The 15,955-nt window shown below is 33.3% G+C and overlaps 2 protein-coding genes and 1 long non-coding RNA gene across 4 annotated transcripts in view; all 3 read left to right on the plus strand.

Moving 5' to 3' along the window:
• Positions 1–1,334, plus strand: part of LOC105254031 (decaprenyl-diphosphate synthase subunit 1) — a 36,244-nt gene extending 34,910 nt beyond the window's left edge. Inside the window, exons 6-8 of the mRNA XM_011262479.3 lie at positions 490–621; positions 699–893; positions 1,002–1,334. Coding sequence (XP_011260781.2) covers positions 490–621; positions 699–893; positions 1,002–1,223 — 549 coding nt within the window. The 3' untranslated portion in view covers positions 1,224–1,334. The remainder of the gene's footprint in view (positions 1–489; positions 622–698; positions 894–1,001) is intronic.
• Positions 1,335–3,235: 1,901 nt separating this feature from the next.
• Positions 3,236–11,048, plus strand: LOC105254055 (J domain-containing protein CG6693). Of its 2 annotated transcripts, XM_011262528.3 has the most exons (4): positions 3,236–3,429; positions 3,528–3,842; positions 3,936–4,102; positions 10,510–11,048. In XM_011262528.3, exons 1-4 carry the CDS (start codon positions 3,336–3,338, stop codon positions 10,747–10,749), a joined length of 816 nt encoding a protein of 271 aa, XP_011260830.2. In that variant the 5' UTR covers positions 3,236–3,335; the 3' UTR covers positions 10,750–11,048. The 2 variants fall into 2 exon arrangements, with proteins under 2 accessions (XP_011260830.2, XP_019883903.2); XM_020028344.2 differs by lacking the exons at positions 3,236–3,429; positions 3,528–3,842; positions 3,936–4,102 and adding an exon at positions 5,078–7,448 and having other exon boundaries at positions 10,510–10,692.
• Positions 11,049–13,788: 2,740 nt separating this feature from the next.
• On the plus strand, positions 13,789–15,737 carry LOC105254029. The gene is made up of 3 exons (XR_889423.2): positions 13,789–14,020; positions 14,520–14,631; positions 14,708–15,737. It is a non-coding gene; the product is annotated as an uncharacterized LOC105254029 (long non-coding RNA).
• The last annotated feature ends 218 nt before the right edge of the window (positions 15,738–15,955 follow it).

Here is a 15,955-nt window from a genome sequence, read left to right on the forward strand (position 1 = left end):
TTCTGACAAATAAAGCTTTTAAAGCACGCAAAAATCTCGCGCTAAATTTCTTCGGCTAATTTTAAATCATTCAAATAAAAATAGGATATACAGTACCGATCCAAAATATTACATTAGGAAAGTCATTATTCTGTTGAATAAAAATATGAGTATTATCAAATTATATTTTATTGCTATTATTTATGTTGTGCTCTAATTTTATATTTTAATAATTTTATGAATATGAACAAAACTAGAGGAAAAAAGAATAAAAAAACTTATTCATTTATTTGCGTTTTCTATATTTTTAAAGAATGATGCAATGTTTTTATAAGTATCTATTGTATTGTAACATTTAATAAAATTCACACCTTGCAGATTTTTTGTATATTTTATCATGTTATTATCCTTTTATTTTCGTCTCCTCAAAGGATGCCATAAAATTATGTAACTAAGATAACTCAGGTATTGACGAACGCAATGTCTAAAGCAGATTATATTACTTCGTAGATAGTGACTGACTTGGTGCAAGGAGAATTTATGCAGCTCGGCTCGAAAGAAACGGAAAACGAAAGGTTCGCCCATTATCTTACAAAGACGTATCGAAAAACGGCGAGTTTAATCGCCAATTGCTCCAAAGCGGTAAGCCTCATCGCTTGATAAATGAATTGCCGTTTACATGATTGTTTACAAATGATTTTTAACTGATGTCATTTCAGGTTGCTATACTTGCCGAAGTCGACGATCACATGATAGAGATGGCTTTCCAATATGGCAGGAATGTAGGCTTGGCATTTCAATTGGTAGACGATCTTTTGGACTTTGTTGCTTCTTCAGAAGCTCTAGGAAAACCCACGGCCGCTGATCTTAAACTTGGATTAGCGACAGCCCCGGTACTCTTCGCTTGCGAACGGGTCAGTAAATCATATTATCGATCGTATTATCGATAAAGATTTTCAACGTCAGAATATACAATGTCACGATCTTAATCGGTTACTCTTCGATTATTTGGACTGTTGCAGTACCCAGAATTAAATGCGATGATTATGCGCCGTTTCCAAGAACACGGCGACGTCAAGAGAGCTTTCGAATTGGTACACAAGTCCAACGGTCTCGAACAAACAAGATTCTTGGCGAAGAAACATTGCGCGGAGGCCAATAAGATCGTACAGTCTTTTGCTAAGAGCCCTTATCAAAAGGCTCTTATCATTATGGCTGATTTGGTCATCAATCGTATGAAATAGCATTGTCAAGAAGGAAAATTTAGAACTGAGAGATTTATAATTTGGAAAGGGTGGGGGGGGAAATCGATTTTATAATTATTTATATAATTATGGTGGGAGATAAAATGGCTAGAAAGCTAACTTTTTCCTCAAATTTTATAAATCGAGTATATTCGAAGACCGCATTGAAAATTTTTCTTATTCAATATTATATCACTAGCCGGGATTATATATATGAGTGACATTACCTGTGAATTTCCATAAAATATGGTTAAGTAAGAGGAAATTAGTTTTGTATTGCATAACGATGGTGTAAAGTTGATGTGCAATTGATAATGATAAGTCGATATCATTGCCGTCCCTAAACTCATACCTCATCCGAGAAAGAAAAACCGGGGACGTAGAGTGTGGGGAGAAGCGTCCCACGCCGCATATTATGTAATCACTAAAGTATTTCTGTCTTTTTCAGAGGACTTTATTGACGCGTGGATTTAGTTGTCTGGAAAAATGCAGAAAGTGTATTTCATAACAAAGTGCCTAGTTATATAATATTCGTTTGATCTATGAAGAAGGATAATACATATTACCTGATTTTATGAATCGCATTAGCCGATCATAAACATAATGTAAATAAAATTTAGATTTTAATGGTAATGTATTAGCATTGATAATCTTTTTTTTTTGAGCTTCTTTTATGCATGCATTTTTCATCATGATTATATCTGATCCTCGAAAAAAAATGATAATGCACAAAATTAAATTGCTCTATCTTAAAAATTTAATAAGAATTGTTTATTAAATACATCAGAAAAATCGTTTGCATCAAAGGAGTCTTAATGACAATTTATCGTAACAGATATGTAAAGCAAAACAAATTAAAAGTTTGAAAAAAACATACATGTGTAATAATAGCAGACGTATAGAATTAACATTATAATATAACATTATTTTGATCTATATTATGATCGATGATTAGATTCTCAGCGAGTATGTATTTTTGATAAAGTCGAACGTACAACTTTTTTGAAGAAATGAATAAAAAATTAATAAACGTATAAAATTAAATAATAAGAAGAAGAATTCCAATATTTTAATTTTCATTGACAGTTTAATTTGAAATTTTGCTGAAAACGATGCGAAGAATATTTGCCAAAGAAGACAAGTCAGTCTTACATTTCTCTCGTAAACCGGTTTAGCAAAAAACTAACTTTGGTCTGTCATAATAATAAAATATATCTGTCTCTTCATAAGTTAGAATGCATTGCGATTCGCGTGATAATGGAAAAATAAATTAAAATTATCTTTGTTTGAATATCGATTATGAAAACAAAATCATCTTTGTCAGATCCATTTCACTAAATAAGTGAAATCGCTCAAAATATATCACTTATTAATTGATATATAAGTATAAATGTGTCTAATGTACAATAATTTATATTTATGAGAAGAATTAATGTATATATATATAGAATTCATAATATTACAGAATATAATAAATCATTAACTGATGAATAAGCACATGTAATTATGATCAAATATAGATTTATAATAGCGTATATAAATGTAACAACAAAGAAAGAAAACACAAGCCAATTTCCACCATGTAATTTTTGTAATATGTATTAAAAATATTTAAATTTTATCAATAAAAAACAGTTTGTTTTCAATATAGTATACATATATAAAAATATAATGAAATATTTAAAAATGAAGAGACATATTCCTGAGTTGATAATTTATTTAAGACAAGTGTAAATTATTTTTACATATTGGACTTTTTAAGACCATACACATATATATATATCTTAGTATATTTTATTTTTAAATTAAAAAATATAAAATATAAAAAGGTTTAGTACAAAAGTTACAATTTTAATAAAATCTAAATGTGAAAGAACAAATTAATTTTACAAATTTATTCTTAAAAAATCAATAAACAAATGATAAGAAGATAACTGTATTATCTCCGCTTTTTTTCGAACTATTTTTCGACATCACGCATAGATGTCGCTCTCGACGAAATGATTTAAATCGTTTGTGTGCATTTGATGCAACGCGCGAAAAATTAGTCGCGTCGTCCTTTGGTTTGTCGATAGAGAAAAATTTTCAGTGACCCGTCGCAGATTCGCCGTCATGGCGAGTTTATTGGATTTGTGCGAGCGATATTTCGGCGCCCGTAATTTTTATGACGTGTTGAAGATATCGAAAAGCGCGAATGACAAGCAGGGTAAGCCAGCGTTTGTTTTAACCTCTAAATTTGGATTTTGGATTCCGGATTGTTTACCTCGCTCTTTATAATAACAATATTATTTCTCGTCCCATCAGTGAAGAAAGCTTATCACAAACTATCATTACTCGTTCATCCGGATCGGGTCGAGGAAAGTATCAAAGCTGAAGCAACAGAGAAGTTCAAAGTCCTGGGTAGAATACATTCCATTCTCAGTGACAATGAGAAACGCAAAGTTTACGACGAATCCGGACAATACGACGAGGAAAGCGAAGAGATCGTCATGCGCAATTGGGCGGACTATTGGAGGTCCTTGTTTAAAGAAATCACTGTCGAAGATATTAATAATTACGAGAAGAATTACAAGGGATCGGAGACAGAGATCAAAGATCTTAAAAGGGCATATATAGATAGTAAGTCATTATAATATTGATATTATGATATATTATAATATTATTATTATCATATTATATCGATATATACTTATATAATTGCATTAATTCTAGGCAAGGGAGATATGGATTATATTTTGGAAGCTGTTCCATTTACAAATTGCGACGAAGAGCCAAGACTACATGCTATAATTGAAGATCTGATTAAGAGTGGTGAGGTTCCAGAATATAAAGCTTTCACTAATGAGAATGACAAGAAAAAGCAGCGCAGGAAAAGAAAGGTATGATATACTAATTTGCTGAAAGAAAATATCAAGGAAATATTAAGAGAAAATTATATATCATGACAAAATTATAAAAATTACTTTTATATACATCTTATTTTTTTATATATTTTATTCTTCATTAAATTATTTCGTGATATTTTTTATATTACAAAGTCTTGCATTCACGTTTGTGGCAAGAAGCAAAAGGTCAATTAGAAATATAAATGCATAAATGTTTGTGAAAATTGCTAAGATGATAATGTAAAAGGAATGTTATACTTTAATTTGCTTAAATTTTATGTGAACAGTTAAATTTTAAAAAATATCCATAAAGAAAATATAATAGTATCTTGGAAATAAGTATATCTAGTATAATAATCTTACAAGTAAAAGAGATTATTATATTTATTTACTTATTATATTTTATCAATTACAAAAAGAATTTAATCTTTTCGGAAATAATTAATCATTTATTTTGCTCCTTAATTTATTTATTAAATATAATTATTTTGTCAAAAGAAATAGAAATCTATTGAACATAAAAGATCTATTGAACATAAAAGATATTATGGCAATCATCAATTTGACTTTTTTAAATATTTTATATTTATTAAATTTACCATCTCATGAAATATTTATCATCTCATGAATAGTAAATATTTTTCGAATCGAATATATTGTAACATAAAAGACATCAAATTAAAAAAGACATCAAATTACTGCAAAACATTATCACACGTATTTTTTCCCACGTTTATACATTACTCACTTATCGATCTCTAGTCACGATCGACCGCATGGAATTATAGCGCGAATTTTAAATGACGGTAGCACTCCCTTCATTATTACTAAATGTCACTTCAATGGTCTTTTAATGCCCCGCCACGCTATTTTCAAGCTTCTCTATTTTTACCGATAGTCTGTACAGAGCTTGATGGGCGGAAGGTAGTAGGAGAAATAGTGGCACGACTCTAGGAGGGGAAGGTCTAGTAAATAAGTAACCTACGAATGCGAGAACTGCTTCAGTCCGCGTTACAATTAGTTCGGTTCTCGTTAATCGTAAAGTATAGACAAAAAGGGAAATCTCTCTGGCGATGATCATCGCATTTTATTCCATTTATCGAAATATCGAAATTAATGAGATAAAAGACGAATAGTTTTGTTTTATTGTTAGTTGAAGGAATAAATTGTATCGTTCGCTCTTGTAATACTTCTATACTGAAGAAATGAAGAATAGTGGCGCAACTCTAGCTTTAATCATCCTGTTGAACACGTTTGTCAGCGATGTTGTTGCATCGTGCAGAAGGATCGCGAATGAGGAGATGTTGGAATACTTTTGCGAAAGTGGCCAGCCCAGCGATTTGATCACCATACCCGAGACAACCGAGAAACTGCGCATCACCAGGATGCACCTAGGCCGAATTACCGCCGATACATTTTCGAGATTCGGCGGGAATCTCTGGGTGTTGAGTTGCTTGTATTGCGAGATCACCGACATCGACCCGGACGCCTTTCGACAACTCATTAATCTTCAGCAACTCAGCTTAAATAATAATTATCTGACCACTGTGAAAGCATCATGGTTTGAGGGACTCGATTTCCTGACATATCTTGATCTCAACTACAATAATATACACGATATCGAGGACGATGTTTACAGGAATCTACCGAGTCTCATAGACCTTCGAGTCTCGGGTAATCAACTGCGCTGCTTGAATCTCAACGAAATGTCGTATCTGAAGGAATTGAAGCGCATCTTTCTCAGCGAGAATTCCAATTTTGCTTGTCCGCACGCCGTAAGTGAGTTTCTAGAAAAGCAAAACGTTGCTTTTGAGCCAGATCCCGAGTGGAGAAAACTCGCCAGCGACACGATCGATGTTCCGCCGAGCTACATGGAAGAAGATCATAGAACCTTGCATTCTGACGAGAGACCGGAGCAGCCGGAAATGCCCTATATACCTCCGACGAGAGATAGGATGTTTCATCAGGATCATTATGCGGAGCATCGTTACCGTCAGAGAAGACCAACTACTACTGTACGACCGACAACGTCCAGGCAAAACGAAATACCGCGAGTGGAGCCGAGATTTCCGCCTACAAGAACTTCTCCACCGGATTCATCCTCGCATCAAGTAATGATATGGAGACCTTCCGAATCTATCAGAATGATAGGAATCACTAACCAGGGACCACAAACGGAACATATCTCGATGTATCCGCAGCACGTTCTGACGTATGAAACGACGCCTTATCCGAAAGATTCCATTTTGGAGAGATTGCGAGCTGCAGAATCGTCTGCGGGATCCTCCGTAAAAGATAATCATGAAACAACAGTAAAATCCGATAGATTATCCCAGACGGGAACTACTTTAACGTATCCACTATACTTTGCAACGTCCAACGATTGGGACAGAATGACCCCTGGATCCATCGAAGTGTCGCATCACAGCGATTCCGACACGATTACTATCGACTCTTGGTCCACCGATCACTCGAACAGACATCCGGACTGGAGTAATAAGCAATCTTCCCCTCCGATCGGGAGCAGTGATGATAGATGGTTGCCAAACACATCGAATTATTCACATAAAATGATCGACGAATCATCGAACACCGGCAATATTCCAGTCGACAATGTTCCAGTTGATCAAGTGGATCGATCGGAGACTGCGACGATGATGTCCAACATACATTACGTCAGACCTTCGATAGTTTCATCTCCGGAATTGATATACTCACCTTCAAGCCCGGGAGAGTCTGGCGAGTCCCACCAAGGAACTCCCTATGAAGGAACGGCGCATCCGCCCTTATACAATTACGAGCTGTCAACTAACGATGATGTCACGACGACGGACAAGCCACTACCCGAGTGTCCGACTAGAAACTCGGCAAATTTCTCGAGAATCCGATCGTACATCATTGTATTAACGATGTCCCTTATTATCACTATCTTTGGACACGTCATCGCGGAGGGATTTTAAATCTCGTGCACGCCCCTCTTATCTCCAACCGGATCGGATTGAAACGAATTGTCACGTGAAATAAATTCCGAGTAATTAAATGTATCACACGAGAGAGAATCAGATTGACATTTTACCATACAACGAATAATGTAGTACATTCAAGCGTCGCGTTGTGCCACGAACTTGAGCGCGCATTTATGTGTATTTAGAGAGCATTAGAATTCTTCTCCCCCATATATATATATATATATATAGCTATCGAGTACCTGCTTAAGAAAGCTTTATAGAATATTATTAACCAGACGCATATCTATTATCAAAAGCGTGTTTCGAGACATCTTTTCTCTGAAATGGAACTGTTATTTTCCGGAAACGACGAAGCCAACTAAATCTCATGTGTAGGTATCGTGCGCTCAAGGAGCATAGAAACAAAAGTTTTCGTGTGCTTCAGTTTTTTTTATTTTTAATAGAGTTCATCTGTCATTATTTATACCAATTATTTTTGTAACTATTTATTATCATGTAAAATTTATTTTCGGTTAATTATAAAGTGGGCTCTTTAGAGAAGCAGAAGAAAACTTTTCATTTTTTTATAGCGAATTGATAGCGCATTTTTAATCTAGCATATGTATAATTATACATCAGTTTCTAAACAAAAAGGATTAAAAAATCAAGTTTAGGATTTTTTAAATTAAAATTTAATTTTAACTGACTAATTAAATAGTTGATGTAGAGGTTTTTAAATTTTATAATTAGTTTTCAGACTTGATAAAACTTTCATAACTTTTGATCAATTGACACGAATTGATCAAACTTTCATGTTAAATATATTCTATCTGGAGAAGATGAAAGAGCAAATTTCGAGTTGAATTTATCGGTTAAACTAAACTTGGCAAATCTTTGATGTACAATCGCGGTTTCTCAGAATTAACTCGAGACGCAGTAACATCTAAATATCCGAAATGTCCGCCAAGTAGGGAAGCCAATAGCACGGCGTGTCGAACCAAGGTTTTAATTGCGATCAACTGGCGGGGACGACCGGGCTCGTCGCCGTGGTAATGAAATAATTACTAATGTCATCGTCCAATCGCGCGGTCACGGGTATTACATAACGACCTTGTTACAACGCTCGGCTCGACATTGTATAAATGCACACGTTAAATATACACTAGAAGACATTCACACCGACTTTGCAGTCAAGTTCGCGCGTCGCAGCTTCTTCCGTCATTGCTCATGCAACAGGTGCATCTCGGCGACAGAGATCTCTCGCGTGGAGATGATCGCGAGTTGGCCTTGAATAACCATTGAAAGCCATTGAAAGCGTCCGTTATAATGAACAGCGGCTTTTATCTCGGTCTCCATCGAGCGCAGTCCATCTACACGCACATGTTTCTCTGGCCGCTTAGTCAATCACCATAAGATTCCACACCGATGACACGATGATCGTGTTTAATGCAACTTCGCGCCATCCGCGTTACGTTCGATGATCATCAGTTATTTAACGCGATTTCTTTAGGTTCGTGACGCTATTCCGATCAATATAGACCCCCAACTACACCGCAAGGTCACGAAAAACGTTTTCGCCTTCAACTTGCTCAGATATGTGTTGACTTTGGTGGTACTTGGCGCGTCATTTTATCTCAAAATACTTGCTCGAGAAAACACGCTTTTCCTCTCTCTTCTTTCGTATTTATGTTTGAATAATAACTATTTAAATGTAATCTCGAGATGCTACAACTTGGGAGATGATTCGTTAGATATTAAAATAGCTTTATACAAGAGAGAGAGAAAATTAATTTCGTACATTATTAAAAATGTATTGTGATCATTATTCATTATCATTATTGATATACAAATCAAATTCTCAATGTTAAAAAACTCGCTAGTAAATTAATTCAAGGTATAAATAATAATATGTAGAAACGACTCAAAACTAGCGCAAATTAATTCTTTATTATTCTTTATTAATTTTTCTATTAATTCTTTATTATTTTCTTTATTATTGATATACATACATTTCACTTAGAGATGCAACCGATTAAATAAATTGTATTTAATAGAGAAGATATTTATCTTATCTATATTTATTTTTTTATATTAAAAAAACTGATTAATTTGTTTTTTAAAAAGCACAGAAAACCGATGAACTTGCCTCATCTCGTGACTCAGTGCAGTCAAAATTTTGGGAAGCGTTGTGCAATGCACTAGCATTAGGCAGCCAGTTAGATTACTTGCCAAAAATTATAAATAACGGAATTTCTTCAGCGGCGGATTATGGAGTAGGTCACGCGCGATATGAACCATCATCGATGCTTGTGGATAGTCAATACCGCAAAGATTACCCGGAAAATTACAAAAATATTACGCTAAATTCTGAGAAAGATGTAGAAGATCTCCCAAATCGATATATCTGTGATAGTTAAAAAGAGAGAGGAAAAGGAAGATATCTGATGAACTTGACTCGCTTAGTTAATTTATTTATCAAAAACTCGTGATTTATGCATTCATTATTCATTGATATATGCTGAATCAACTTGTATCGATAATTTTTAAAATTTTTTTCTCCTATGATTTTATTAGCAATTTATAGTGAAGAATTTTTCTTAATAATATTACATTATTCTACAGGCTTACTAAACTTTGTTTAATTTTTATTGTTTCATTTTTCTCGTTTGCTTTTGAAAAATTTCTTTGCTCAAGAAAATAAGTTTAAAATAGTCAAAAACTGTAATACAATCTTTCAATGAGTTTTCACTAAATATTTACAAGTATAAAAATTTTAAACTTGTAATATTTTAGCAGAGATTAGAGCTAAAAAACAAAGTAGTATTAATCGCGGTTTTGATGACTACATATTTTTCCTCTAATATTATAATCTAAATTTTTTTTTATAAGCATAATGTCATGTCTCATCCTGCTATTTTAATTGGGTTTCTTGAAATAGAGAGGAGAATATTATTTTGAATAAACCTCTTGTTAGAACAGGGTGCCAATGTAAATGTTATTATAGACATATCATAACATATACTGCTAACTCAAGCATACACTGACACTGTCTTATAGGGTTCCAAGTCGTAAGTACTTATAAGCAATGCATATCGGACTGCTTCGGCCATTAATAAAATCGATGATCCTTCTTTTTTAACCTTTAACATTGCAAGGCACACTTGCTTCTCTCCACTTGAATATGAATCTTGCATGCGTCTAATAGTCTTGACGCAGATTTCGGAAATAGAATAATGCGTAGATCACGTTTTCGCTCTTATTACGAGCAGACTGTAATCAATCTCGTTAACAGGAATACGCTTATGCTTGAAGCATATCTAGTCTTAAAATCTATTCCTTCCTGCCACGAGTCTGGATTGAATTATCAATTTAGTTTAAACGTTCTTAGTCGGACGGCATAAACAGCCATTGGCTTTCGATGTTAATTGATTTGATTGACTTATCTGATTGCAGTGGGCAAAGGAAGCAGCGGAAGCTGAGCGTCTGGAAAAGATGCTGAAGATAGAGAACGAGGAAAATGCAACCGCGAACGATCTCGCACTAGTGATTCAAAATCGTAACAGGGCTCGCGCCAGTCAATCGGATAGTTTCTTCGACTCGTTGATTGAGAAGTACGCGAAGAACGCTGAGAAATCGACGAAAAAGAAGGCTTCGCCCGCAAAGACCACGAAGAAAACTAAAAAGAAGGCGTAGAGATAAATAAATCGAAATCTGTATGTCTTCGTTCTATCTTCAAATAAGTCTCAATTTCTTGTAATTTAAATCGCAAGGCACGGATTTGATATAGATTTCTATATAATGGACGGTTGTGTTTAGTTTTTCTAAGTATAAGTCCACTAAAGACTTTTAAGAAAATGCCAGTAAACTAAACAGTTTAATTTTCTAACTAACTGCTTAGTTTAACGTCATTAAATCGCGCCATTAAACGCGCGTCAATTAACCGCGCATAAACTGCGGTATAAAATAAAGCATTGTATTGAATCCAAACGTTTTTTTTAAATGTGCACAACAGTGTAGATACGAAATTGTTACTTATACAGTTTATATACAAATGCTATATTGCATTTTATGATAATGACACCTTAAAAAACTCCTTTATATATAGAAATTCTTGTAATTAATTTAAAATCTTATAGAATGTGTGAAATAATGAAATAGAAAAAATCTCCTTTTTAATATATTCCTTTGTAACTTCTTTAATCTAGCTTCTAGTTTTTTAATGATAAGAATAAAAACAAGAAGTGAATAAAATATAAATTATAAACAAAAATATATATTTTAATAATATAGATCCACACTACAATAAATACAAAACTGCTACAAGCATTATAAATATTTATTTTGAACTAAAGTGATTTATTATATGCAGTGGTTTTAAATATCGAAATTATATTTTCTCATTGTAGATAAAATTTATAATGCCGCTACCCCATTACAATTTAAAAAAAAATAGCAATAACGGCAGTAACAAATAAATTTTTTGTTATATTACTTTTCAATCCAGATTTATATTGATAAAACACAGTTTGCACGAATTTATATGAAATTAATTTATCTACAGAAAAACATCGAATTTTATTCTTATCAAAAAACTGATGAAATAGTTATTAAATCATTTTCAGCAGATTTAAAACTTTAAATTGTATTGCAAGATTTATCAGGTGACATTTTATTATATATTATCAAAAATTGTGAAAAACTTTTTACATTTGCAAAATCATCTATCGTACACATCAATCTAATATAGCATCAGCATTCTCTTTTCTCTTTTCTTCCTTTTAAACTTCTATTACTGCGACGACACTTTCACACACAAAATTTTTTAATCTTTTGGATAGAGTGAAAAATATATCGAAAGAAATAAATTCACTCCCAAATAGTTATTCTTTTACATTACTTTTTAATTTATTTACTTTCAGAAAAACAAAATAAAAATTCAAACTAAATAAGAATTGATTAATTTATTTTATCTCTTCAGATTCCACTCATAAATTACAAGAATAGAATTTGCAGTTTTACAAAATAAAATCTTTCTTCAAAATGGAATATATAAATTTCTCGTAAAATGAGATATTTATGAAATACATTCCGAATGCTTTTTATTAAGTTTTGATCAATGTTAATATTAATAATATAAAACATGTAACAAAAATTTTTATGAAAATTGTTTTATAAAAGTATTTTTTCATTCTCTTTTTCTCTCTGCAATTTAATCGAAATTTTATAAAACATATTTTTTCCATTTTGAAACTGAAATTGAATCGAAATTAAATCAGAGATTTTTGTTCGTAAATGCTGGCGCAAATTGTTTTGAAATTCAAAACTTTTCTATTAATAGAAAGTTAAATCAAAGCTTTCTTAGATATTCTAAGCGATTAATCATTGCACCATATACTGGCACTCTGCCAGTATTTGCCATCTTAAATGCGTTTGCAGACAACGCATATCCGTCTTTCGGACATTGATGGAATCGATAACCCTTCTTGTCAAAATTAACCTTTGCTACACTTGTACAGCTTGTTTCTCGTCATTGGAATCATATGTGTAAATATTGATAATCTTGAGTTTTAGGGCATGGAATGTTTTCAGAAGTAAAATTATGCATAGTGTATGTTTTTAACTTTAGACATAATTATGAAGTAATGATAATTACGTGCACATATACATATATTTTATATATATAAAAAATAATTTAGCAATATCTCAATATTTTTGTATAAAATAATAATCCTGGCTTAACTGATTAATATTTTAAAGTTTCACAAAAACGCTAAAATAGGTATATATATTTTAATCTTCATTTTATATATATAAAGAATGAAAAGTTTACACAAATATTTTGCTTTGTAACTGTTTCCCTTCAGGGCATTCAAATTTAGAAAATAAATTCGAAACTTCAATATTAATTTAATATTTGTTGAAAATATATAAAAAAGCTTGAAATAAAATTAAAAAATACCGCATGATTAAATAAAGCGAAATGTAATTATTACAACCATTTTTATCGTGCAATTTATGTGAATCACTTTTTACATTCTCTGCAACACTGCATTTAGTTTTTTTTTTCATTTATATCATGATGTAAACAGTTTATAGTTAACCAGCGTTTTTGAAGAATTTTATAATATTGCTAAATTATAAAATTTCTGTCTTACATAAAAATGTCCGTAAGCTGTACCTTATGTAAAAAGAAAAGTATTTTTATGCGAAAATTACATATCGGTATTATCAAGAAAAAGATTATATGCAACAAATTTTATAAAAGAAAAATTATAAAAATTTTTGTAACTTGTATATATTGTGTGTAAAAAGAGATTGCGCCAAAAGTATTTTCTCGTTTTATGAGTGAACCTGATTTATCGATATAAGGCAAGATGAAATGATCTATAAAATATACTCTTATGATCAATAATGCTTCTCTCATTTTTTGAAAATGATATATACGCAAACTATAACACAACAGTATGTAAACAATATTTTATTAAATTATTAAATTAATTATATGTAATTTAGATAGGTTTTATTAAATATTTCGTATAATATTCAGAAATTACGTGACAAGTTTTAATCATATCATTAATATTTACAAATAATTATGTAAAATTTTGATACATTGCGTATCAATTACATGTTTATAATTATTTATTTTATCTCTACCAACAACAAAGTAGCAAAATTAATTAAATATTAGAAATATTTGAAGAATACATATTTTTTTTCAATCTACACGCCCAAGTTCTCCCAATATGCTTATGGAATCACCTTAACGTCATCGATAACGAGCATGGGCGGTATATTGGTCATTGTTAGTCATACAATTTGTGAAAGGTGAGAAGAGGGAGAAAAACAGGGATGGCAAGGGATAGAGAAAGAGAGGGTAATCTCTCGCCAGGACACCTACTCTCCTGCTTTCGCGAGTCTTGTGTTTGATGGCTCGAGATGGTGGCACGACTACGATGTTGTGGTATGTACTTTCCAATCGGTGTTGGTAGAGATGGTATGTACACTGAGCATCATGAGAGTGGCCGCCTCGTATGGTCAGTCTCATGTTACGTCTGGACTGGCTGGAGCGACAACACAGTATACATCGGGTGACACAATTTCCAAAGGCAAAGCGTTCCCTTTTGTTAATTTTTTCTTTAGGGGCTCTCATTTCCGTTATTTCTATTATTTTTAAATTTATTATATTTCCCAATACATCTTACAATCTATTATTGTATCATACAATTGAAAAAGTGATGATTTTATGTCGAAAATGTGAAGTATAATTTATTCGAAAGTATTTTCCAATATTTCTAATAATTTAACAAAAAATATCCTATTTTAACAAAAATTTTGTCGCATCGAAACAATAATCTTGTATTTAATCAAACACGTTTAAACAATGACTCATTTTTAATAGCAAAAAGAATCTTTTAACGCAACAAATGTGTGATTATTATTGATTGTATACTTTATTACAGTTTCAATGAGTCTTCTGATATGGAGTAAATGTCTATGAGAAACACGTGAACTTCTCGTTTCGAATGAGACACCCGTTGTGCACGAGATCGACGCACACTTTGACGAAATCACGTACGTGTAACCGTCTTATTATGGATATGTGGTGCAAACATAGGTACAGCAAAGTGTAAACCATTATTATTTTTAGCTAGACATGTAATAGGAGGTTGGATTGGAGTTTACCAAAGGACAGAGTAACACAATAGCCGCGGCGTAACTGGCATCATATTTTTTTTTCGCCACGTTAAATAGCAATTATATCACGACCTGTTGGCGATTGTGTGACGGGCATTCCCACAGAGTTATACGCAACATTTAAAGCGCGTTCGTAATCGAATAAAATGGATGAGTCATATCGAGCGCGGGAGAACAAACGCGCATTTCGCCATATTATGAAACGACCCGTGATCGAAGAAGAGCCTCGGGAATTTCTAAGCCGCAACGAATATCTTACTGTATTTAATTGCATCTCGTTCCACGTGTAGGTCTTTAATTAATTTATGAAACGATAAATCTACACATCAGATTGGGACGAACAAAGTCTAAGATGACGTTTGACATTTGACGAGATCCTTTCGATCTCGCTGGTTTAAAGGAAAAAAGCGTGTTTTACGACTCGCGGTTATCTTTATTTAACGTTAATTAGGAATTGTGGGTATATCGAACGTAAAGAAAAGAATAAAGAAGGATTGATGTACCGCATTTTATTGGGAATGCAACGACGGAACGTAACGTGCTGTCGGAAAGACCGACTCGTAAATCATCGCAGCGCGTGCGGCTTGAACGGGGAATTTCCCCTTTTTTCACACTCTTGTCATTTAAACCGCAGAAATGGAAAACGCGCGATCGCCGCGTGGCATTTAGACGGCGGTTAAGCTCGTAAAACTGTAACCTATTTCCGCTTGCAACCGCACCACTATCTACCTCTCGGCTAATGCATCGGTAATGTGCATCTCGTTAAATGCATGCGGAGAGAGCAAAGGGAGAAGGTGGCAACGTGCACTTTAGCCTAGGACATGCTTCTATCTCCCCGATCTTTCCGGAATCGTCATTAAGATACGCCGTATACCGCGTCTCTCCCTCCCATGGACCGAACACGGGATGAGAAGAAGCCTCGTGGAGAAAAACGAAGGAGCGCACGATGGCCCTAGACATTGGGGGACCGCATTTGCGCTTTGGGGCCCTATTCTTGAAATCGTGCGAAAAATTATCGTATGCGCGAAAGTGACACGCTGCGCGATCTTCTCGATTGGTGTATACTCTTAGATCTAAAAATAAACACCAATCGAAGATCGCGCAGCGTCACTTTCGCATACGATAATTTTTCGCACGATTTCAAGAATAGATCCCCTGCTCTATTTCCAATCTCCTCTCCTCTCCGCGAATCGTACCGAGA

This window comes from Camponotus floridanus, unplaced genomic scaffold, assembly GCF_003227725.1.
Source record: "Camponotus floridanus strain SB8 unplaced genomic scaffold, Cflo_v7.5 scaffold5, whole genome shotgun sequence".
Taxonomy (NCBI): domain Eukaryota; kingdom Metazoa; phylum Arthropoda; class Insecta; order Hymenoptera; family Formicidae; genus Camponotus; species Camponotus floridanus.

Bases quoted from the DNA above. Each gene is read 5' to 3' on its own strand.
- LOC105254055 (XM_020028344.2), top strand. From the start codon at position 5,314: ATGAAGAATAGTGGCGCAACTCTAGCTTTAATCATCCTGTTGAACACG.